This window comes from Eschscholzia californica, unplaced genomic scaffold (assembly GCF_041429995.1).
Source record: "Eschscholzia californica isolate CP2 unplaced genomic scaffold, dmEscCali1.0.p SCAF_1, whole genome shotgun sequence".
Lineage (NCBI taxonomy): Eukaryota > Viridiplantae > Streptophyta > Magnoliopsida > Ranunculales > Papaveraceae > Eschscholzia > Eschscholzia californica.
The window spans coordinates 63,156,944-63,179,594 of NW_028238198.1; the positions used below are offsets into that span (position 1 = coordinate 63,156,944).

At 34.7% G+C, this 22,651-nt stretch overlaps 3 protein-coding genes across 3 annotated transcripts; 2 read left to right on the forward strand and 1 right to left on the reverse strand.

The window, feature by feature from the left end:
• Window positions 1-7,883: 7,883 nt before the first annotated feature.
• Window positions 7,884-10,118, reverse strand: LOC147568135 (protein FAR1-RELATED SEQUENCE 5-like). The gene is made up of 4 exons (XM_086659041.1): window positions 9,950-10,118; window positions 8,666-9,886; window positions 8,326-8,447; window positions 7,884-8,066 (listed from the first exon to the last, which is right to left on the reverse strand). Exons 1-4 carry the CDS (start codon window positions 10,116-10,118, stop codon window positions 7,884-7,886), a joined length of 1,695 nt encoding a protein of 564 aa, XP_086515167.1.
• A 339-nt stretch (window positions 10,119-10,457) lies between these two features.
• On the forward strand, window positions 10,458-14,925 carry LOC147568136 (cell division cycle protein 48 homolog). The gene is made up of 9 exons (XM_086654579.1): window positions 10,458-10,810; window positions 10,932-11,097; window positions 11,617-11,845; window positions 12,009-12,775; window positions 12,864-13,085; window positions 13,180-13,251; window positions 13,355-13,636; window positions 13,744-14,103; window positions 14,475-14,925. The coding sequence occupies exons 1-9, from the start codon at window positions 10,740-10,742 to the stop codon at window positions 14,775-14,777; spliced, it is 2,472 nt and encodes an 823-aa protein (XP_086510705.1). The 5' UTR covers window positions 10,458-10,739; the 3' UTR covers window positions 14,778-14,925.
• A 6,570-nt stretch (window positions 14,926-21,495) lies between these two features.
• LOC147568137 (small polypeptide DEVIL 16-like) lies at window positions 21,496-22,143 on the forward strand. Its single transcript, XM_086670549.1, has one exon. The coding sequence runs from the start codon at window positions 21,692-21,694 to the stop codon at window positions 21,866-21,868; it is 177 nt and encodes a 58-aa protein (XP_086526675.1). The 5' UTR covers window positions 21,496-21,691; the 3' UTR covers window positions 21,869-22,143.
• The last annotated feature ends 508 nt before the right edge of the window (window positions 22,144-22,651 follow it).

Below are 22,651 nucleotides of genomic sequence, written 5' to 3' on the forward strand. Positions count from 1 at the left end.
CATCAAATCTTAAAAAGTTTTTCTTCTTCATGACCAATGTTAATGACAATGAAATAAATTGAAGTCTTCGTCCATAATGGAACATAGCAAGTCTTCATCAATAATTGTACATAAGAAACAATAATTAAAACAAAATGAAGTGAAAAAACCACAAAAGCATATCTGATCTATTTCGTCTTCCTCTTAGTTTATGAGATAGATCTGGTTTATTTGTGGGATGTGTGTCTGGGGAGAAGAAGATTGTGAGACTTAGATTGTGTTTCTCTGTAAATTTTAGAAAGTCAAAGAGGAAAAGAAGATGGACTCTCCCTGATTCCACAAAGTCAGAGAGGATAAGAAGATGAAGACGAAGAAGATGCAGAAGAAGAGAAGAACCCTAGAATTTTGTGAGAGAAAAACAGTTTTAAATATTCACTACAAGTATTTTTGGAACGAAAAAAAAACAAAATGTTCTGAAAGGTCATTAAAAAATTAGTTCATATACAAGTCAGAACTACACATAATAAACATGACATGTTTAGTTATTTAAATAAGTCACTGACTCTTATTATGTATATAATATTAATTTTAACTCAAACAACCTTTCTCATACAACAATATAAGACGAAAAAATAAATGAAGCCAACACGTTTCTCTCTTCTTCACCACCACCACCTTAGAATTTCACAATCAATCTTTTAAAAGATAATTGGGTTTTTTTCAGTGAAGAGTTGAAGTCATCGAAGGGGTTAAGTTTAGATGGCCCATATTAATCCCTTTCATGTATCTTGCTTAGCTTGTAAGTGTTCCAAAAAGATATTTATCTTATTATCTTTTACTAAAGGTAATGAACAATTGCAGATGGAGATAGGATGAAGTTGATGATGATGATGGTTGTGGTGTGGTCAGTAAAGATGAATATGGTGACAGCGGCTGCGTTGATCAGCTAGAGAAGATAAAGATAACAGAGTGGTGGTCGCAGAGGCGGAGCCAGGAATTAGCTGAGGGACGGGCTGAAATCTGAAGTACATATAGCCATTCAAATTTAAGTTTTCGAGTTTATAATTAACTGAACAAGGTTCCAAAAGAAAATATGATCTATATAATATTAGAATAACTATATCATACATATGTATATCGGCAAAATACTACCATATATCTATCCATATATGATATAAATGTACACCAAAAAAAAGCAAAAAAATATAAATAAAAAAGTCGTCGGCACCACGACATCAATATATACCAAAAAGTAGTATAAAAACTATTCAAGTTGTACCCTTCGGTTCTTCAAGCGATTAAGATCATTTATTATCGGCTACTCATCAATGTCTTCACAAAGTTCTCTTTCAACGTGGACAATCATGCATTCTCTGAGAAATTCATTTTCCATTTTGTTGCGGAGTGATGTTTTAATTAATAATACTCATTACAGAAAATGTTCTTTCTGTTGTTACCGTAGAAACAAGAAGTGTCAATACAAGGCGTATCAATCAAACAATTAAGTAATAAACGTCAGACTTTCTTGTTTCCACCAGTCGCCTACATAATGCAGAAATAGTTAATATATTTTGAAAATCTGGATGATTATGAATATCGAGCTTGTAGTGTTGTAACTGAATTTTAAACATATATAGTTCATGCTTGGTGAAATCATGTGGGTAAGACTTTTCAGCAAGAGTATAAATATCATCAATATTCAATGATCTAAAACCAACACTAGGATCAAAAGCTGAACTAAGACATAGGAGCTCCATCGTTCGCCCGGGAAACCTGTTAGTTACCTCCATAAATTGCTTATCTATTGCATCATTAAAAATGTCAACACGGTAGTGGTGCTCTACTGTGATATCATCATGTTGTTGACAAGATTGACTTGTTCCCATCGTATAACGAGCGGTAAAGTCGGGTATCTCAATGTTATGATCCTTGCAAAATAATTCCTCTTTCTCCATAAAAGTATCCCAACCATATTGTCTCAATTCTTGGAGAAGAGTTTATGTAGTTCTTATGATTCATAGCACTGATGATATCCTGAGTTTTTTGTTGAAGGACTTGACAAAGTACTTCAGTGATTCCCATAATGCTACTTACCAAATGCAGAACAAAGACAAATTTAAACGATCTCATTTTACTATAAACACATTTAGCTTCTCCACGCATACTACCGCTTCCATTGGACTTAATGCTTTCCATGACTATACAAGTTGCATCAAACATATCTATCAAACTATTAACATAACGCTAATGAGAACTCTGATGAGTAACTCCAGCTCGTTGCAAGGTACCAACCCCTTTACCAGTCTCAAGCTCATCTAAGTCTAATTTCTTAGATATTTCAGCTATATGAGCAGATTGCAGTTCACCATGACGTTTCGGAGGAGCACAGACAAGATTGACAATCGAATTCAACATTGAATAAAATTTCCAAATAACTCCAACTTTTTTGGAAACTGCAACCAGTGCTAGTTGTATTCTATAAACTATAAATGACAACTCAAGGAGTTTACAACTTACATAAACTAGTTGAACGTAACAAAAATCAATATCTAATTAGGAAATCAATATATAATGTTATAATTTATAAGACAATCAGCACACCATTATTCAAACAATTTCCAATCAATTTTAGGTATTTGTTTTTATAGTACTCAATTAGGGATTTTGGAATCCACAATTGCACATTTAAGTATTGTGTTTTTTATTCTATGAACTATAAAGAAGAAGTGAAGAAGTTTATAGTCATTAATCAACTAGTTTCACTTTCAATCTTTCATAATTTTCTAATTTCAAATTAGGGGTTGAAAAGATTATAAAAATTATGGATTTGCTTGATGAGTGATGGTCTAAGAGAATAGAAGAAAGATAATCACTTGATTTGTAGTCCACACTTCTAGATTGAACAACACCCCAAAGCCAAGAACAAGAAGATTTCAAATAACAATGAAAAGAGCAATTAGGTTTTTTACCCCTTTTGTGATAGTAAGGGAACTAGGAAGAAGGAGTGTAAAGGCAAAAGGGAATCAATTTGTTTTAAGAGCCGAGCTTGGTTATAGGGGGTATTGGATTGGGTTACTAGATATTACGGTTTATATGGAAAATGTTAGGGGTCAGACCCGGGCTGCAGCCGGAGTCGGCCCACTAACACCTCTCCCCATAGGTGGTCGGCAAAGGGGGAGTTGTCGCGGTTGGTGAAGATTACCAATGGTGAAGAAGGAAGAAGATGGTGTTGAGTTAGAAATAAAAAATCTAAATATCGACATTTTTGTCTTGATTCACATGTCTTAGTCACACACTTAAAACTTAACTGGTAGTTGATGGTTTCGGTCCACATGGGGGTGTAAATCAAAGTTTTCGAAAAGCGGAGGTGTAGTCCTAATATTTATATAAGTGTGGGGTCAATGTCAAAATCAAACAAATATTTTGAAAGCTTTGTCTCTGTTTGGTTCCCTCTCTCCTTTGACATTTACAAATTACATGTGCCATTAAAGTCCATAGCGTGATCATCTATTCTTTGCATCATCTCCATCAAGCATGTAGAGCCATGTTTGTATGTACATATTGAAATATCAGTATTTTGGAATCAATTTTATGTTATCGCGTTCTTCATCTAACATAGGAGTGTATGAGACTATTTCTGATCGTCTTCTTAATCTTAAACAAGTGTGGTTTTGATTTAAATCGATTTACATATTTTTCTAATGATTAAAACAATTAGATTCCTTTTTAGGATTTTTTTTTCTTTCGTTTTCTCTCTAAATGTCTTGTATTTTACATAATATATATTTACTGTCATAATACATTGTATTTTGTTATAATATATGCATTATCATAATACATTATGTCATTTATGTTTTTGTATCATCCACAAATCTCCTAGGTTTTTAGCATATTAAATTGTTTTTATAGATCTTATTTCATCACTTCGTAATGTCTTCAAAGATAACGAATTAACAAAAGTTTAACATCAAAATAGAACAACTGATGGAGAAGACATGATGAAGAACAAAACAACCCAATAAAGAAGTCAATTATCTGATATGATGTGGAGAATGGTGACATGATAAGGTGCATAAAGAATGAAAATTACATACTTTATTAAGATTTCACATATTGCGTTACAACAACTCATTCTATTATGACTTTCACAACGTGACATGATTGTACACATTGCAATGTGATGATTTTACCTCATGTGACTTTAACATTCGTATTGTAATATCATTGAATAATAACTTTCTTATTTAGTTGTATTTTTGTTAGTAATAAAGAATATGATTTTATAACAGTTCATTATACGTAATAAACATAAATACGTTTGTATAAACTAACACAATTACATTCTTTTTAAAACATATGTTCATAATATGTAATGAACCAGCATGCTATGTTACAACCCTTCAAAATACGCCACGAAGAGATAAAATCGAGTTTTTAAGACACTGTGACCTCCACTTTTTTTTTAGAGCTGATTTAATGAGCTCGAGCTCATGCCTTGCGGTATGAGCTCGAGCTGGTGGTCCTTGATCTTCAAGGATCAACGATAGTCCGAAAGTCACAACTGGCTTCTTCCTCAAATTAAGGGACAATTAAAATCAATTAGAAATTAGTCATCTAGTAACCATTATTCACAAAACTGCCATTGTTCTCTACAGTACACAAAATTGTTATTGGTTTTTTACACGTTTTCTGCCACCGAAATTTAACTGGGAACTCATAGTTTTTCTCAACCAGTTCACACTTCACACGATCACAAAAAGATATTGTATTTGTTTCACAATTAAATAGGGGTGTAAACATTGCTTAGTTAAGCGAAGTATATGTTTCTTCCTATTAGATGGAATAACATATTTGATATCTATTAAATATCATTTTAATATTCCAGTCCAAATTTAATGGTATAATCAGGTGTGGATATTAGAAACTCTTAAATAATAATCTTTTCGATGGATTATGTCAATCTGTATAATCAGATCAATCCAAATAATCTTACTTGTTAATTATTACAAATATATGATATCTTTGTTATCGGTATATGTAATATTTTTCAAACATAGGTACAATATTATGTTCAAAAGAAATAAGTACAAACTAAAACATTTATTAAAATACCAAGAAGTAATGGGAAATCAACTTTTTAACATATGTGGTAAGATTATTTATAAATTTCTGAACCTTTATAGCTTATAAAACCTTGAGGGCAAAGAGTAGCTTCAAGATTTACTTTGTTATCGCAGTGTTTTTAGTTATGAGATAAACTCGATCTTACAAGAAATTTAATATTCAAAATACCGACATTAATTTCTTGTTTAGTTACTTTTATTTCTTAAAAGCTATTTTGACCGAGTGGTGACACTATATATCTTTACACGAGAGATCGTATTTTTATTCTTATTATTCCGAATTTGGTGGGGTGGTGAGTGGTGACATGTATTCGTGTGAGTCAATCTTCCGTTTCTTATGAGACATAGAATTTGAATACGAATTCGAGAACTTGATATTTATTGGATGTCGGATTTACATAGGAATAAGCATGTATCAAATCTAATGAGCTCCCACTTACACATCTTTAGGGGCATGCTCATGAAAAGGGCACGACTCAATTGAAAAACTAAGTGGTTTGTGTTAGAAACTGTGGGGTAATGGCACTTTTGTAGTTAAGGGTATATAAATGACTAATTTTCTATTGGATAGTATATCCCTATAATTGAAAAGGAAAGAAGCTGTGATTCTGGGACATGATCCAAAATCAACGACCCACAAGCTCGAGCTCATGCCTTGCGGTATGAGCTCGAGCTCACTGAATGGCCCCTCTTTTTGTTTTTTTCTAGTATGGACATTAATAAGGATCTGAATTAGATTTCGGAAATGCTAGGCTGCCCAGTTTTTTGCCCAGCAAAAAACCCAGTCTAATCAGCATCCTAGCTGGCTGAGGAGTTGATTTTGTTGACTAAGATCCTGACCGTTCAATCTTGAATGGCCAGAATTCAATAAAGAAAAAAACCTCAAAACCCCAAATGACCACAGACTACTCGGACTTCCTCTCTCTCGTCTCTCTCTCCCTCCCGTCTTCCTTTTAATCTCGTATCTCTCAATCTTGAACGCCCAATCGAAACCCTAGATTTAATGGTGATCAAAAGCATAAACCCCGTTTCTCTCTCTAAGCTAGGCCAAATCGAAAACCCTAACCCCCGTATCTGTCTCTTTAAGCTAGGTTAAATCGAAAACACTAACACCAAAGAAAGATTGAAGTCTAGAGCTTTAATTTGGTGATCTTTCAAGGTGAGTTGTTGCTTCAAATTAGATAAAGAGATGATATGTTTCTTTATTTAGGGTTTGTTCATAACTTATTTAGGGTTTCTTCATAACAAATTGATAAACTCTTTTGGGTCTTGATTTTCTGTTTAAATGATGCATTTTTTAGTTTGGTTCTGCCACTTTTTGTTTGATTTTTTTTATCTCTGAAATCTAGGTTTTTTCTGCTTAAATTTTGTTGTTATGGGTTCTTCCCAGCTTAAACCGTGGAATTAAGTGATGATTTCTATTTATATATGTCATTTTTTGAGCTTAAGAAAATAGTATTTGGGTGAAGTGTGTGTATGATTTCTGTAGTCGGAGTTCAATTTTAGGGTTAGGTTACTTGAATTTTTTTTATCTCCAGGTATTCAAGCTTGTTTTATAAAGGTGATTCCTTTAATTGGTTCTTGTCTGGTTAATCTGTAAAATAAAGACATTATCTTTCTTTCCCATTTGATGGTCTTCCCTTTTTGGATGATAAAATTCCGTATAGCTAAGGGTTCTGCTTGTCTTCAAATTAGAATGACTTCATATCAATTCTAAGTCATTTTTAGCTTAATCTGACTAGTAATCTATCTGATTTATTATGTAAATCATGTCAAAAATTAATAAGAAAATGGTTTATAATTCATTTTTGTGTTACTCTTACTTGTATGAACAGATGTCATTTTGGTGATTAAATGATTAGTTGCTTAATCAATTTGAACATGAATAATGACTTTTGAATGTCTTCTAGGGTGTCGGGTAGCATTTTTTTTTAAATCAAGATGGATGTGGCTATGGACTTGCTAATGTTTCTATTTTGATCGAGTTGTTCATTCAATTTTGTTATACTTATAAATCTCTATTATGTTATACTTTTGTATTTCATGGAGAGAAGATCTTATCCGCAGATACACTGCTTTTGTGGAGCTGGCGACATGGAAATTAAGACGTCTAGAACAGTGAGAAATTCAGGGCTAAAGTACTACACAAGTGTCCAGTAGGTAAAGAACATCCAATGACTTCATATGGGTCGAACCGGTTCGTTCGGAGAGCTCCCAATCTACGGCTCCGGCAAATTCGACAAGATTGATAGAAGAAGTGGTAACCTCAATGCCGAAAAAAATGGAGTTAACGAAAATAAAAGAATTATTAGCCAATGTAGTGTTTTCATTGCAAGTTTTAGTAGTTATTCAAGGTTTAGCCATGTTAGTAGGTTTGTCTAAACTGATTTAAGTGTTTTATATCTTCAATTATGTTGTATTAGAACAAGGTTTCATGTTGTACTAGAACAAGATTTTATGGTGTTATCTAATACATTTCTTTGTTGTACTCTTTATCATATAGATCATCGTTCTTATATTATAGTCACTTTTTCTATGAGACTGTTGTTATTATATCACTTTATCATATACATTTCTTTGCAGCAGTTGAGTAGTAGAAGAAGTTAAGTAGTAGAAGTAATAGAAGCAGTGGAGTAGTAGAAGAAGCAGTTAAGTAGTAGAAGTAATAGAAACAGTAATGCCAATAAACCAAGTGAAGTAGAAGTAGTTAAGTAGTAGAAGTAATAGAAATAGTAATGCCAATAAAACAAGTAAAGTAGTACAGTAATGATTTCCTCTCCTTCATAAACAAAATGCTGGAACAGAAGTAGTAGAAGCAGCAGTAAAGTAATGTCTAAGTCTTTGATCACTTCGAACAAAGTCGACTATCAATTTGGCAGCAATGTCTGGCGTCTCCACATGAGGAAGATGTCCATAATTTGGAATTTGATGCAGAATTGAGTTTGGAAGTCCAGAATTTAGTCTCTACATTTTAATAAAAAAATGTCATGTTAGTCACATTCAACCGCATGTTCATTTTATAATTACGACTTTCAAGATGTATAAAACCAACAATAAACAACTATATTAGGACTGATCTGACATTCACACATCAGCTGCAATATGATGCCTATGTATTTTTACTAAGAAGATGGTGCTAATGGTGGTGATGACAAGATAAGTAGCTTTAAATGAAAATGAACAATTCTGAAGTAAGAAGCTTACCATACAAAATGTTGAGAACTGGAACAAATTCTTCCTCAAAACCACCACTCATCATAAAATCAACTGTTGCATCTTCCCTCCAAGGCAAAAAAGCAATGTAAACTAAAATGCTGGAACAAAATAACTTCTGTTCAGATATAACTAAAATGCCAATAATACACCATTATAACAATAGCAACAATGTAAACTAAAATGCTGGAACAAAATAACTTCTCATCATAAAATAATTTCTCATTTTTAATTTTTTTCTTGGAAGCATAAACACATTGTTCCACAAATTGTTTTAGTGTCGTCTTTGAGTTTAGATAGCCAACAAAAAAAAGCATTAATTCCCTCACTTCTCTGAGTGCTAGACATACCTGCCCAAAAATATGGTTTCACGAAGCACGGAACCCATCTTCGTCTCTCTCTATATAATCCATCTAACCATTCATTATTATGCAACTGAAAGGTATTGATCATCTCATACCATTTTTTCTCAAACTCCTCTACTGTTTTGATGTCAAATACCAATCTTTTTAAAGCTTTAGTCATTGCCTCGTAATTGGTGTAACTATCAAACTTGTTAGGCAATTTTTTCATTATATGCCACAGACACCATCTATGCCTAGTATTGGGAAATACTTTCTCAATTGCGAGTTTCATAGCTGCATCCTGATCAGTAACAATACCTTTAGGGGCAACATCATCCATACACTCAAGCCAAGCGGTAAAGAGCCAAACAAATGATTCAGTATCTTCTTTTGTGATTAAGCCAAAACCAAAAAGGATCGATTGTCGGTGGTGATTAACCCCTACAAATGGCGCAAATGGCATCTCATACCTATTTGTCTTGTAGGTGGTGTCAAATGTGATAACATCACCAAATTCCTTATATGCTTCTCTACTTCGTCCATCCGTACAAAACACATTTTTTAGTCGACCATCTTCATCCAAATCAGTTTTGAAGAAGAACCCATTTCTTTGTTCAACCATTTTTACAAAAATGTTTAATGATTCTGCATCACCTTTACCAAATCGTTCCCTTCTTTTTTCATCTAAGAAATTTCGAACATCTTTTTCTGTAAATGGGACGTTATCGTACCCACCAGCTTCAACAACGAGTCGATGAAAATTTTTATTCGCTGTGATACTTGTTTTATCACACAACTCAAGTTGTCTTTTCACGAGATTACTAATAGTTCTATTGCATTTGAAGTACCGAGATGATGTATGACTAATGTCGTGGTTGTGGTCTAGATGAACTTTTGAAATCTTCCAATATCCATTTAATTGAAATCTTGCACATATCTTAACTCCACAACCTATTCGACAACTTGCCCTAGGATTCAATGTCGTGGTTGTAGTCTTACCATTAATGCCTTCTCTAGAACACAAAATTGTTATATAATTGACATTCCCATCGAAGTCTTTCACTCTTGATCTCTTCTTAACAGAAAATCCTTTTTCCTTAGCATAGTTTTTGAAAAACTCGAACACCTCATCGGCAGTACTGAATTTCATTCCTATTTCAGGTGGAACTATTGGTTCTTTGTCTGTGGCTTGTTCAACATGTTGATCAATGTGAAACTCTTCTTCAACTACATTAATCGATTATTAAACTAAGTAAGGGATGAATAAGAAAAATAATGATTCTAACTGACCTTCCAATTCAGAGCTAGGTGTTTGAGTTTCACAACCCAAATCTCTTTCAGATTCACTTCCACTATTTGGAAACCTTTCACTTCCAAAATCTGATAAATAGTTTTGTGATTCACCTCCAAATACTAAAAATTCCCTTTGATTCTCAAGTTCAAAGTCAGAAGTTGCCATCTGAGGTTTTTGATTTTGAGTTTGAGTTGAGAACAAGAACAATACATCAAAGTTTGTGTAACAAAATACAAAATAGAGACAGAAATAAGTGAGGTCAGCAAGCTTTAAGTTTTTAAGTGAGAGAAATAAGTGAGGTTTCGATTTGGTTGAGATTAAGAGGGAAACGAGAGTGATGGAGAGACGAGATCCTGGCCGTTCAAGATTGAACGGCCAGATCTTAGTCAACAAAATCAACTACAAGCCAGCTAGGATGCTGAGTAGACTGGGTTTTTTGCTGGGCAGCCTAGCATTACCGAATAAATTTATGGTCCATCTCCAGTTTCTATAATACTTCATTATATTCTTTTCCTGGATAAAACTAGAAAAGGACATGAATTCTTTCTTTCTTTCCCATTAAAAAACGGGAAGTAATTACTGCTATCCCTAGCAAATATAGAAATTCCCCATCCCATTCTTTATTCACCTTTCGATCATCCTCGATACAATAAACATATTTAGATTAAGAAACAACGTGACTCGGAAAACCGAAACTTCCAAAGATTAGAAAATAGAAAGTAAAACCGGACACTATAAATAACCCCCGCCATTCCTCTGTTCCTCATAACTAAAACTTTCTTCACAATGACAAATCAAGATTCTGATGTCTCTGTTTCCAAAATCAAGAACACAAATCAACCTAAATCTTCAAACTCGTAAGACCCTTTCTTAGTTTATTCTTTCTTTAGTTGTTTTAATGGTTAATTTTTGCTTTCTTTTGGGCTGATTTTGGTTAAGTTTTGGTGGGTTTAATGAGGGTTTTATGTGATTTTATAGGAAGGAGATGAAGAAGGATTATACTACTGCTATCTTGGAAAGAAAGAAAGCTCCAAATCGACTTATTGTTGATGAATCTATCAATGATGATAATTCTATCATTGCCTTGCATCCTAATACCTTGGAAAAATTGGATATTTTTCGTGGTGATACTGTATTGCTTAAGGTATACTTGTTTGATCAGTTCTTTGTTTGTTTAAATCATTCTTTAATGAATTTATACTTGTTTTTGGATTTGGGGTTATGGGTTGTTTGATTTTTGGATTAATGGCAGTTAGTTTACTAGTAATTAGTTTCAGCACTTATGATCTTGATATCTTGAAAACTGTTCCTCTTTTCTATGTTCTGTTTTAGGGTTTTAGCCTTTTAGGTTTTGGGGTTTTGAACTACAATGGGTGCTTATTGTGTTTTGTTTTAGAGGATTAGTTTGTCATCTTCACATATAAATTTGGAGAAAAGGGTTTTGTTTTAGGGTTTCTGTGCTTATTGTCCTTTTGACCTTTTGATTTCAAGAAAAGGGTTTTGGAGAAATTTGGGTTTATACTTCATAGTGGAAACTGAATCAGGATTAAGTTATTAGTAATCGTTTTACTTTTTCTTTGTTAATCACTATTTTGGTAATTGTGAGTTGGGTTTGTTTTATTCGTAAGTTTAATACGTCTTTTCGCTTGTTATTTGTGATCAGGGCAAGAAAAGGAAGGATACAGTATGCATTGTTATTGCTGATGAAACATGCGAAGAACCGAAGATTAGAATCAATAAGGTTATCCGATCAAATCTTAGGGTTAGGCTAGGTGATGTTGTTTCTCTGTACCAATGCCGTGATATAAAATATGGGAACCGTGTTCACATACTTCCCGTCGATGATACAATTGAAGGTCTAACTGGGAATCTGTTCGATGCTTATTTAAAACGTAAGATTCTATATTTTGCCTTTTGTCCCTCACTTATATTTTATATCTCTTGCAAGTTAATTAGCATTAGAGTAGTTATGTGCTAAAGCTAATTCGGGTACTTAGAGAACAAGTAAGATACCTATAAGACTAACATATATACCCATGTCTTGTATATTTGCAGCTTATTTCTTGGATGGATATCGGCCAGTAAGGAAAGGTGATTTGTTTCTTGTGAGAGGAGGGATGAGAAGCGTGGAGTTTAAGGTCATTGAGACCGAACCAGCAGAATACTGTGTAGTTGCTCCAGATACAGAGATCTTTTGTGAAGGAGAACCAGTTAAAAGGGAAGATGAAGAAAGATTAGACGAAGTTGGATATGATGATGTCGGTGGTGTAAGAAAACAAATGGCTCAGATCAGGGAGTTAGTCGAGCTACCACTAAGGCATCCTCAACTTTTCAAATCTATCGGTGTTAAGCCTCCAAAGGGAATTTTACTTTACGGTCCTCCTGGTACTGGAAAGACATTGATTGCCCGAGCTATTGCAAACGAAACTGGTGCTTTCTTCTTCTGCATTAACGGGCCTGAGATTATGTCTAAGCTTGCCGGAGAGAGTGAGAGTAACCTGAGGAAGGCATTCGAGGAAGCTGAGAAAAATGCACCATCAATCATCTTCATCGATGAGATTGATTCTATAGCTCCAAAACGAGACAAGACGAACGGTGAAGTTGAGAAGAGAATTGTTTCTCAGCTTTTAACCCTTATGGATGGGTTGAAATCTCGTGCTCATGTTGTCGTCATGGGGGCTACTAATCGACCAAACAGCATTGACCCGGCTTTGAGAAGGTTCGGAAGGTTTGATAGGGAAATTGACATTGGTGTCCCAGATGAAGTTGGTCGTCTCGAGGTCCTTCGCATACATACAAAGAACATGAAACTTGCTGAAAATGTAAGCCAAATACTTATAAGTCCAAATCTTTTTATCTGCTTAAAATGTGTTGAAGCTAATTTTTTTATTATCGAAAATATTTTTACAGGTTGATCTGGAAAAGGTCGCAAAAGAAACTCATGGGTATGTTGGTGCTGATCTTGCTGCTCTATGTACAGAAGCTGCACTTCAGTGCATTAGAGAAAAGATGGATGTGATTGATTTGGAAGACGACACAATAGATGCTGAAATTCTTAACTCCATGTCTGTCACTAATGAACACTTAAAAACGGCTTTAGGAACAAGCAATCCCTCTGCTCTTCGTGAAACAGTAAGTGAAGTTTCTCCATCTAATGTGGAATACGATTATCTATTTTTTTCGATAAGGAAATCCTTTTACTAAACTTTAATTGTCGTGGGTTCAGGTTGTCGAAGTTCCTAACATTAGCTGGGAGGATATCGGTGGTCTCGAAACTGTCAAGAGAGAACTTCAAGAGGTAATATTGAAGTTAAAGCTAGAATTGGTGTTAACTCCTTTTGTAGTTTTACTATTCATGTTTCTTACTAATATTTGGCTGATTTGTGCTTATTGTTATTCAGACGGTTCAATATCCAGTGGAACATCCTGAGAAGTTTGAGAAATTCGGAATGTCGCCTTCAAAGGGAGTTCTATTCTATGGTCCTCCTGGTTGTGGAAAAACTTTACTAGCTAAGGCAATTGCAAACGAATGCCAGGCAAATTTCATCAGTATCAAAGGTCCAGAGTTACTCACTATGTGGTTCGGTGAGAGTGAAGCCAATGTTCGAGAAATTTTCGATAAAGCCCGCCAATCTGCACCTTGTGTCTTATTTTTCGATGAACTTGACTCCATTGCTACACAGGTTCGTTCTTGTCTCCTCCTTTGATATCCTTGAAAAGTTTCAATATCTAGCTTTCCTGGTTTGATGTGACATTTATGGTGACCCCAATTCATTTTTTTTTCTTGTAGAGGGGAAGCAGTGTTGGAGATGCTGGTGGTGCTGCTGATAGGGTTTTGAACCAACTCCTGACTGAAATGGACGGAATGTCGGCAAAAAAGACAGTATTCATAATTGGTGCGACAAACAGGCCAGATATAATTGATCCTGCACTGTTGAGGCCAGGCCGTCTCGATCAGTTGATTTACATTCCTTTGCCAGACGAGGCTTCTCGACATCAAATATTCAAGTCTTGCCTGAGGAAATCACCTGTTTCAAGATATGTAGACCTCAGGGCCCTTGCCGAATACACTCAAGGTTTCAGCGGAGCTGATATAACCGAGATATGCCAGCGTGCTTGCAAATACGCCATAAGAGAGAACATCGAGAATGTAAGCTTCTTCACTTACCATAGTCTTACAGCTTTACTAATTAGATTTTGAAATAAAAAAAGAATTCGAAATCTGACTTGGGCTTCGAGTCAGACCTCAAGTCAGATTCAAAAGCGAAAACCAATGTAGTTATTTTGGTCCACTAGAGTCATACTTATTATAAGTATTGACGAACTGATGTCTTTTGTCGATTTAAGTTATTACTTTATTCTTAGACTAGTTAGACTCCGACGGGTCAAATTGTGCCACTCGGAGATACACATACATACTTCTCCTACTAAATCTTTGCCTCCTGTAAATGGAATAACTAGAGTTTTTTTAAAACTAAAGATGCTAACAATCACGAAAAATGTCGGTGATATATCTTGCAGGATATAGTGAGGGAGAGAAGGAGACAGGAGAACCCAGACGCGATGGAAGAGGACACCTACAAGATTGAAGATGAAGTATCTGAAATAAAAGCAGCTCATTTTGAAGAGTCAATGAAGTATGCGAGAAGGAGCGTGAGCGATGCAGTTATAGAAAAGTACCAGGCCTTTGCAGAGACATTACAGCAGTCAAGAGGCTTAGGAAGTGAATTCAGATTCTCACAGGCACCAAAAACAAAGAGCACTGGCACTTCTGATCCTTTTGCAGCTATTGCTGATTCAGAGAACGAAATTCTCTACGATTAATTTTCCATTTCTATCATAGGTTATAGTAATATGTTTACGAGTACTACACACATTAGTGATGATAATTCTTTGTGACTAGATATAACCAGTGTCTCTATTATGTTCATTACTTTCTATATTGTCCTATTGAATTCTAAATAATTTGTAATTCTTGCCCCTATTGGAGTTTCAGTGTTGACACTCAGCCTGCCTCTGTTCAGATTAGGGAGGAGTCCTATACTCTCAATTGCTAAGCCCAACCTTCAAAGAAGGTAGTTAGGCTAATCAAGTTGGGCTTAGCAAAAATAGTGGGCCGTGTGGAATTCCGTTGAAATTATATATCGTTCTCACTTCCACTTGGCCCAAGCTCAGTCCAGGTAGTTTTGGATTCTTTCGTCGGAAAGCCCCATAGGAATTTGAGTGCAAACCTAACCCCAACCAATCGTTTGGGTCAAGTGGTATCAGGTATCGGCTTGAGCCGCGTGACAAAAATGTCATATACAATCTACAAAATTACATTTTTTTTTTCTTGAAAATTACAAAAATACATATCATTTAGATTAAAAAAAAGATAGTAGTATGTGAAAGTTATAATGATTGAGAGAAGGAATCCCATAAATATGGATGGGTGGGTAACAATAACTTTGTCAGAAATTCCACCAGTCATTTTTAATTTATGCAAGAGAAGCTGCTAATTGCACCCGTGCTACTATGACAACGTATAATAATGAGTCACTCACTGATGACCAATTTCATAATACTCAAAAGACTTTTTACTACTGTACTACTAACTACTCTCTCTCTCTCTCTAGATCTCTGCATGCATGAATGGTGTTGCAGAGCTTTACTGATTCGTCCCATCCCTTTTCTCTCTCTCTCTCTATAACTCTGACAACTATTCATATCTCATCAGAAATCCAGCCAAGACGCCATTGTCGCTTTCCTTGACCATTCCTTTCTTCCAATTTTTCACACTTTCACGTGAATCCCTTCTAATTAACCACTCTTCTTCCCTCCTTACACATTACTTTTTCTTTTGAGCAAAGCAAACCTCACATATATATATATATATATAACAAGAGTTACATAGTTTAGACCATTACAAGGAAAATATAATAACAACCTAGGGACTAAACAATAACTAAGTTAACAAAGAGGGGATCATTTTATCAAAACCTAACTTGTTAGGGGCAAAACTGATGTTGCTAGGTTATGGGCGTCTTAATTATTTTTTTTTTTTAAACCATTGAAACCATATATCATTCTTTCGGTTCAGCAACATTAGAGTTACATAAGTAAATTCTTACAATTTCGAATGTAAAGTGCCTCATGAAGTGAGAGAAATTGGACTAGACACTGACGAAAATAAGAAAGAACAAAGATGAAAGGATCCTAAAGATCACGGATGAAAAGACCCTAAAGGTCAACAAAATATCTGAAAACAATACTACTACTAATACTAATACTAACAGAACCACCGTAGTCGTCACCGAAAAACCGCTATCATCACCGGGAAACCGCTTTCATCACCAGAAAACCGTCTTCATCGCCGGAAAACTGTCGTCATCCCCGGAGAACCACCACCACCGCAGAGAAACCGCCTCCATTGCAAGCACCCTTTAATGAATTTAACGTTCGAATCGGTTTACAGTGATATGCGGATAAAAAAACTTTAAGGAATCGGCCAACTTCAATCAAAACCTTTCATCGGAATCACAATCAGTTTACAGTGATCTTTCAGTCGGGGTCGCCGGTGACTGGAAGATCGCCTGTGAAATCAAATCTGAACAAATTTTTCTCTCTCTAAAAGAGTGAAGAGAGAAGGAAGGTGTAGGATTTGAAGAAGTTACAGGAAAGTTGGAGAGAGAGATTGAGAGGAAAAACCCAAAGATAAGTCCCCCACCACGTAACATCTTCTAGGGTTGTATGTTGTATTTCAGGAGGAGAAGAAGGTTTGAATATCAGTAGACCGTTTAATCCAATCTGTTACATTATAAACCTTTCCTTGAATTGAAATCCGTACATCTCCTACTTTATTATGCTTTGATAGTTCTTCAGAAGAAATGTAGTTTTTAGTTTCTGCCATTAAAAACAACATAAAGAAGTCCCTTGTCAACATAAAGAAGACCCTTCTTAAACATCTCTTGATTCTTTCTAGGTTACCTTTTCCGGCAAGAAATGGCCGTTCAAATTGTTTTCTTTAAATTACAGGCGAGATAGACTGGTTTTTATCGGATTCTCTGCACTTCCCGACCCTAGAAACTATTAATAGAGGAAAAACTAACAAAATAGGAAAGAAAAAAGGAGATCCGGCGAAGGGAGAACCCTTCGTCGGAGGAATCAATCACAGATTTTCTCGGTATGAACAATCGAAGTCTATCTGTATTTGTCCTTGGGGAGGAGGACACCAGTTGCGTTCCTACACCAAATTGTTAGATTGATGATTCACATATAGATCTGTAACATACCTGAGGGATTCCTTGGTTTGCCGCCAACGCCAACTCAGATTCGGTTGTCTCTGTTGGAAATGGAGCTCGTTTCTATCTTTCCACCATTCCCACATCAAGTAACTGAGCTTATACCAATCTGTATTACCATTTTCGTTTTGTAAAAGTAAATGTGCGAGTGATCTAATCAGATCTACTGTAATGGTTTTGTAGGTCGAATGTTCCTGTTAGATGGATCAGTTCTTTGTAACGGGGGTAATCACCAAAGAGATGATAAGTGATTTCTAGTCATCACCTCTCATTTTCATCTCTCTCCCTCTATCAGTACTAGCGAAGGGCAGGGTCCCTTCATTGAGATCTTACTTCTGTAAAACCATATCGAAGGAAGGGATCCTTTATTTGGTTTTTCAGACAAAGGTCCAGATGAAAGTTGCTTCGCCTAGAGAAAAAAAATTCTCAATCCAAACGAAGCAACGGATGGGAAACCAAAAGAAGGTTTCGGTAAAGGAGTTCCTCCCCTTTGCCCCGGACAAAAAGGTGAAAAAAGAGATATGAAAGAAGAAAGAGAGAAAAGAAAGGTGAGACAAAATGAAGAAGATATATATATATATATAGAGAGAGAGAGAGAGAATGAGGAGAGATGAAAGAGAATGGTGGTGGTGGTTGGAGGTGATTGCGGTGGTGGAAGGTAAAGGAGAGAGAGAGAGACATGAACAAAATTTAGAATATGTGGTGGTGGCCGTTTGAGGGAGGGAATATCTTTTTTTATTTTAGGCAAAATTTTGTACCCCAAAACTTTTCCTCCACGCAGTAATATTTGTAAATGTTTTGTTTGTGGTATATCCTTTTGTCTCGTTGTTTAATATGATATATGGTAAATGAAAGTTAGATGGTGTACATCAGTCGTTCGTCGATACCAGATTCAATGCATTGTCATTTGCAAGGCATTTGCAATCGCATAACGATTACATAAATGTCCTTCTGGTGGAAAAAAAAACTAAAGGCATATAATCCAAATCTTGGTCATACATATGTTTACCCAAGAAAAAAAGTATTCTTTGTGTCTGATGGAGACCATCTAACTAACGGGTCAGTGGACCATACACGGCCAAGCCCAAGTGAAGTTATTTGACAAGTTTTTACAGAGTTCAAGTTTTAGGAAGTTTTCTTATTTTTAGAAGTCTATTTAGGTTAATAGTTATCAAGAAGAGTTTAGAAGTTATTTATTTCCTAGTTCAAATATATCTAGAAACATTAATGATAGTATGCCCGACACTTCTCCCGGCCCAATCTCGGCCGGCTGAGGTGTCGGGCATACATTTAGAGAGAGAAAGTTTAAAGTTTTCTCTCTCTAAATGTACGCCCGACACGTCAGCCTCCCGGGATTGGGTCGGGAGAAGTGTCGGGCATACTATCACGGCTGATCTAGAAATATGTAATCCCTATAAAAGAGAGTTGGGTCTATCTTTATTTTACATCTTGGAATATTATCAATCGAGTTTATTATTAATAAAGTTTATCGTTTTTATCGTTATTTTATCAGTTTTTTAGTTATTTTATCATAGTTTTAATGGTGATATCCATTACTTTGACGCTTCTGCAACAATCTACATCAGTAGCTGAAACTCTCATCTGGATATTCGAGTGTTACGAGGAAAATTAGTCGCGAGACTACAAACAACACCAAATACTATCTGGGCTAAATTTCTTAAAGCTAAATGCTTCCATAGATCCACTCATCCTCGCCAGCGAGACAAGCACATTCTTGAATATGGAAAGCCATACTTAAACAGTACTTGGATGACATTACCTCTTGGAGGTTCATAATGGCAACTCCATCAATATCTGGAGGATTACTGGATTCTCAGTACACCTCCTCCGCTTCGTAATTGATAGAATTTGACTCTTTCTCGGGTCTCCAGTTAATACGTAACAAAAAGTAGAACGAGAAGGTTATTAGTGATAATTTCAAAAATATTTGCTACCTCATTAAACACATTGATTTACCTTCAACTAGTCAGGATACTATGCGTTGATCCTAAACTCAATCGGGTAACTACTCAGTTAGTTTGATGTATCATCACATGGCCAATGATCGACTCCCTAATAACTCTACTGATGTTGAATGAAATTTTATATGGAAAATCCATACTATTCCCCATATATCTTTCTTCATTTGGAAGTGTTGTACGTGTGCTCTTTCAGTCCGTCGACGAATTTGTATGTACATTAATAATCAACTTGATTGTCCATCTTATACCTGTATCGAAGCTATTGAGCATGCCCTCTTACACTGCTCCTTAGCTAAAAATATCTGGTTTTACTTTAATATTATTTCCACTAACATATTATCTCCAGCGGAACGGATAATTCATGGAAATAAATTATTTACAATAACAATAATAATAATAATAATAATAATAATAATAATATTGTTATTCAATATGCTAACATATTATGGTTCATATGGAAATCCAGATTTGACAGATGCTTCCAATACACTATAACATTAACACATCAAGTTATAGAACAAATCAAGACATTTATGCCGTTAATAAATAATTCTGATAAGGTCATTAACTTTGTTAACAAGGTTAAATGGTCACCTTGTACTTTTATTTCAACTTACATATAGATGCCTCGTTCAAAAACAATACGGAGAAAATAGGAATACACATTATCATTCATGATCACCATGCTAATTTGATTGCAGCTAGAACAATCGACTTGATTGCAGCTAGAACGATCGACCTTCAAGCATGAACAAGGAAGACAGTGAAGCAAATCAATTTTACGGGGCAACAATTGGGCAACGGGAAAAAATTGTAATCATTGAGAGTGACAATGAGCATCATCCATCATCTAAACAAGGATGCTAAAACGGTCATACGGTAATAATTTAGAATTACTTTTGTTTTGATCTGAATAAATAAATTTCAAGTGGGCCATTTGATCCGGAATCAAATATTGATAAGTAGTAAAACTAGGTTAGATATAATGGGAGGCTGTGTAGTAATTCTTATTCTTTGACTAAATAGAAAAGGAATTCAACAATAGCTCCTGATGAACTTTGAAGGCCAGTCATTGTCTTTTGTTGGGCCTATCAATTTGTGTTTATGCAAGTGTATCATGACAGTTGGTATAACTTTGTTAATTAGGTTCTCCTGGTGAAAAATCTGATCCACCTATGACAAAAAGAGGTCAAACTTGAATCTACCAAAATTAACAGAGTTTATCAGGGCAAAACAATTCTTAAACATATTATTAAAACTTCGCATACTTTAACATTACAATTTTTGGGCTGGCTCGTACAAAATCTACTTTCCGCCAGTCATTTTTATTTCTCCGAAACGCGTTAATCACACGGTACATATGGAAAAAAAAATTGAGTTAATTTCATTTTGGCCTCTTAAAAATGACCAATCTACCAAAATAGTCTCTAAAATAATCAGTTTGCAAAATGACTACATTTTTCAATTTTCCATCAGTGAACTTGGACAGGTGACGTTTTCTTTTCGTTTTTACCCTTATTTTCGAGTTAAATCTCTCACGTTCTACTTCTCTTCGTCGGAAAGAGGTCGTCGGAGGAAAATATCAACTACAAAGTTTACTAACAAGAAATTGAAAGAAGGAGCAATTTTGGAAGGTATTCATCTTTATAAGACCATTTTGGATGAATTGGTCATCTTTAAAGGACCAAAATGGAATCAACCCAAAAATATAGTATACTTTCCCAAGAAAAAAGTTATTTAATCTACCTAGATTATAATGCTAGCTAGTAGCTAACATGTGAGTGAATGCTTATTGAAGATTTCATGTAACCAACTGTTTAAATAAATAGAATTAACGTTACTAACAAGCAAACCGTACAACTCATGTCCCCTCTAAGAGAGGTACAAAACTACAAATTTGAAGAATTTAAAAGGGCAATTTTTCACTTAAGAAAAATGAAATTCAAAAGTGCATGAGATATGATCATTCAAATTTTTTTATTATGGGCTATCTAATAAACCTGATCTCTTTTAATTAACGGATAGACACTTTTGTTTCATCTACTCAGTTCAAACCTACACATGGTACACTCCACTAATGCACTTTGAGCTATGACTTGATAAATATATTCTTTCTAATTTTTCGTTGTTTTGGTTGTGCGTAAAGAACTATGACATAACATGGATTTAATAAAATGTAAAAGGGTACTTTTGTCTATTAATTTGTATGTGCATTATAAAAAAATTGATGAAGATATACTGGTAAGATAACTAATATAAAATTTTACAATAACCTCGTTATTCTCTAACTCCTATCCCAACAATTGATGCAAGAAAATCTTCAATTACAACATTATAAATACCACCTATTTCTCCCCATTTCTCCATCAAATTTTCACCAACTTTGACCATTCTCATACAACTACTACTTCATACTTCAACCAAGAAAGCTAGAATACTTGCAGAAGAATAAGATCCAAGAAATTAATATATAATCATGGAGATGATTATGAAAGAAAATAACAAGAGTTTTTGTTCTAAACACGTACAAAGACCTTGTAAATCGTTCGGTCAAAGGTGTAATCGTCTGGTGAAGGAGCAACGAGCTAAATTCTACATTCTCCGGCGTTGCATTACAATGCTAGTTTGTTGGAACGATTGTTGTGATTCTTAACACAAATTCATTATTTCATCTTACATATATTAGAATGTACATATCAATAGAGTGAGAGAGAATAGTGACATGTTGAGTGTCTCATTTTTGTGGAAGATTAGGTAACAAAATTTTATGTTCTTTGCAATATCTTTTTCTTCATACATCTATCTTTAGATGTTTGATTATAAATGATAGACAATTCATGAATAATTTACATTTTCTAATCAATAATACTCCCTAGACTATTATTTTTCCTTTCTATTTTATAATGAATTGCAGTTCTCTTGCTTGGATCTTCACTTGTTGTGGATTTGTAGATTTTAGTTCCACATCTTTGTGATTTCACTTTGATTTGGCTATTTGAGATATGAGTTTGTCTAGGGTTTCATCAAATTATCGTATCCTAATGTCAAGAAAAAAAATTCTCATTGAGCACGTAATGATTTCACTTATCAAAATTTTTTCCAAGTTAGGAGGTTGTCATGCACATTATAGTTGCTTGCCCTAAATGACTTGAAATGATATGACAAGCAAAGATAGTTGAAGAATTAGTTCTTAAAAATGGTTTAAGTTAAACTAGTTTAGCTGTCATCTCATAAATTTAATTATCTCCACACTGAAAATTTCGTTAAATAGAAACTTAGTAGTCATTTATAATTTTATATATCAACTTACGTTAGACGAAAATCTTTAGATAAACAAATAATAATACTTAAATATTTAGCTGAAGACAGTGTTTTACATATCAAGTGATAGACTACCTAAGCAACATCAATTATACTTTTTTTTGTTGTTGAAGAA

Excerpts from the sequence above, each read along its gene's own strand:
- LOC147568136 (XM_086654579.1), top strand. The coding sequence starts at position 10,740 with ATGACAAATCAAGATTCTGATGTCTCTGTTTCCAAAATCAAGAACACA. Across the intron at positions 12,776-12,863 it reads ACATGAAACTTGCTGAAAAT|GTTGATCTGGAAAAGGTCGC; the intron begins GTAAGCCAAATA and ends ATATTTTTACAG. Across the intron at positions 13,637-13,743 it reads TTGACTCCATTGCTACACAG|AGGGGAAGCAGTGTTGGAGA; the intron begins GTTCGTTCTTGT and ends TTTTTCTTGTAG.
- LOC147568135 (XM_086659041.1), bottom strand. The coding sequence starts at position 10,118 with ATGGCAACTTCTGACTTTGAACTTGAGAATCAAAGGGAATTTTTAGTA. Across the intron at positions 9,887-9,949 it reads ACCTAGCTCTGAATTGGAAG|TTGAAGAAGAGTTTCACATT; the intron begins GTCAGTTAGAAT and ends CGATTAATGTAG. Across the intron at positions 8,448-8,665 it reads GAAACCATATTTTTGGGCAG|TTATATCTGAACAGAAGTTA; the intron begins GTATGTCTAGCA and ends TTGGCATTTTAG.
- LOC147568137 (XM_086670549.1), top strand. The coding sequence starts at position 21,692 with ATGGAGATGATTATGAAAGAAAATAACAAGAGTTTTTGTTCTAAACAC.